This window comes from Fomitopsis serialis (assembly GCF_022376445.1).
Source record: "Fomitopsis serialis strain Sig1Antser10 chromosome Unknown B0H18scaffold_268, whole genome shotgun sequence".
Lineage (NCBI taxonomy): Eukaryota > Fungi > Basidiomycota > Agaricomycetes > Polyporales > Fomitopsidaceae > Fomitopsis > Fomitopsis serialis.
In genome coordinates, this window is record NW_025955228.1 from 11,135 (window position 1) to 12,973 (window position 1,839).

The 1,839-nt window shown below is 53.5% G+C and overlaps 1 protein-coding gene across 1 annotated transcript; it reads right to left on the minus strand.

Annotated features, from left to right (window-relative positions):
* Positions 1 to 386: 386 nt before the first annotated feature.
* On the minus strand, positions 387 to 1,466 carry B0H18DRAFT_1127717 (uncharacterized protein; the record flags this gene model as incomplete). The annotated part of the gene is made up of 6 exons (XM_048035294.1): positions 387 to 475; positions 532 to 672; positions 723 to 808; positions 868 to 928; positions 985 to 1,040; positions 1,096 to 1,466. The coding sequence occupies 6 exons, from the start codon at positions 1,464 to 1,466 to the stop codon at positions 387 to 389; spliced, it is 804 nt and encodes a 267-aa protein (XP_047885265.1).
* Positions 1,467 to 1,839: the final 373 nt, after the last annotated feature.

Sequence of the window (1,839 nt, forward strand, 5' to 3'; positions counted from 1 at the left end):
TCCGAAGGCCGACCGGCTATCACATGACGCCGGAAACCAAGACCACTCGTCGAGGATGTGAGACGACCTGCAAGGACTCACTGGACATCCTGTAGCATCCTATGGTCTCGCAGGAGATCTTCTAACACCGTAGCACGTCTTCTAACATGTTCGAGTGTCTTCTAACACATAGTGTATCTTCGAGTGACCTGCGTGCTCTGGGGTCATCTAGATAGGTGGGTAGGTGCTCCTATAGCGTCACTGAGGTGCCGGAAGGTCGCGGATAGTCTTCTAAGGTGAGCCAGGGTTGGCTACGAACTTCGAAATCTTCGAACAGTTGTAGTGGATCTTCTAAGAGCTTCGGAGCATCGTAGAGGCCTAGATTGCGTTTTCGGGGCTTAGATAGCCTAGAGGCGTATCACCGAGTCGCTGGACAGCGCTGGGGCCTCGCTGCTCTCCGACTCGTCCAGAACGAACTTGCGTTTGGCTGACGACGCTGCGAAGATCCCAGGTGAGTTACAATCAGGTTATGGTCGATTGGACCTTGAATACTCACTGGCTGTTCGTCAGCGTCCGACAGTACGACCTCATGCCCGTCTGCATCGACGCTGTACTCCGGTATTGAATCGATGGACTTCGCGCGCGCCGCGCCGCCCTTGTACGTCTTGTCGCGTGGGTCGTCCTGAATCGTCTCTGACTCTACGGTGAGTGACATGTAAACTCGAGTTTCTTCTTTTTCATACCTTTCGAAAGCAGCTGTGCACTGCCTGTCGTCGTGGCAGTCTTTTTCTTCGGCTTGCGGCGGTCGAGGATGCCGGTTGCGCATGTCCTGCACAATCTGAAGGTGAGCTCTCCGGGAATGATGAGAGCTACAGCTTCGAGGCTTACCAGCTGCGCCAGCCGTTGCTTTCTTGGCGCGCGAGCCTACCGAATTGCTGGCGCTCGGGGACTGCGTCGTCTCCACTGCTCCGAGTCCTGCTTCCACTGTGCCTCCGTCACTGGCACCTGCGCGAGCGGCAGGTAACTGATTTGATGCGGGAATCTCCTGAGGTAATCCGAGTCTTTATGTCATGTAAGCCTATGTAATGCCGTCTGCGAGACGAGCTCTCCACGTACGAATTCGAGCAGAGAATCTCAAGCTCAGCCTTGAGCCTGTTGAGTTTGACAGCTGCTGGGGCATAGAACCCCTTCAACGAGTTCTCGTTGACTATGATCCGGGTGAGGTAGCTTGTAACCTTGTTCATCCCATGTCTCCCTCGTCGCACATGGTGGAGCCGGCCATTCTCGTCGCGGCAGTCTTCACCGAAGAGGATATCGAACCTTCGATTGAAGGTTGCCCATGCAGACTCGCCGTCGATGTTGGTCATGACATCGTAGATCCTGTCATCCTTTGTTGCTTCTGCGACCGAGTTTGGAATCTTCTTACTAAGCTCGACAATCTCTTGCACGATTCGCTCGAGGTTGTCGTGTTCTTGTGAGCCTGTCATACTGAGAAGTCAGGGCTAGGCTGTCAGTGAGATGTGGACTTCGGGACTGCGAGTTCGACGAGTAGAGTGTGACTCGTGAGTGGGTGAGCAGTGACCAGCCCGCCCGCTGCCTGCAACAGCCAAGGCCTGTCATTCGACGATAGCATAAACTTCACTGCGGTGCCTTGAGTCTGCCCGATGGTCCGGGTCCAGGTTCCGAGTGGCTGAAATGAGCGCGCGCGCCTTGGCTCGCGAGCCTCATGCCCGACTGCCATTTTAGGAAGGAGCTATACCATATACAGTATATATACAGTATATATACTATATACTGTGGGCCCTGTAGATATAACGATAAAGTATAGGGTAAAACCATATATATATGGTATATATATTA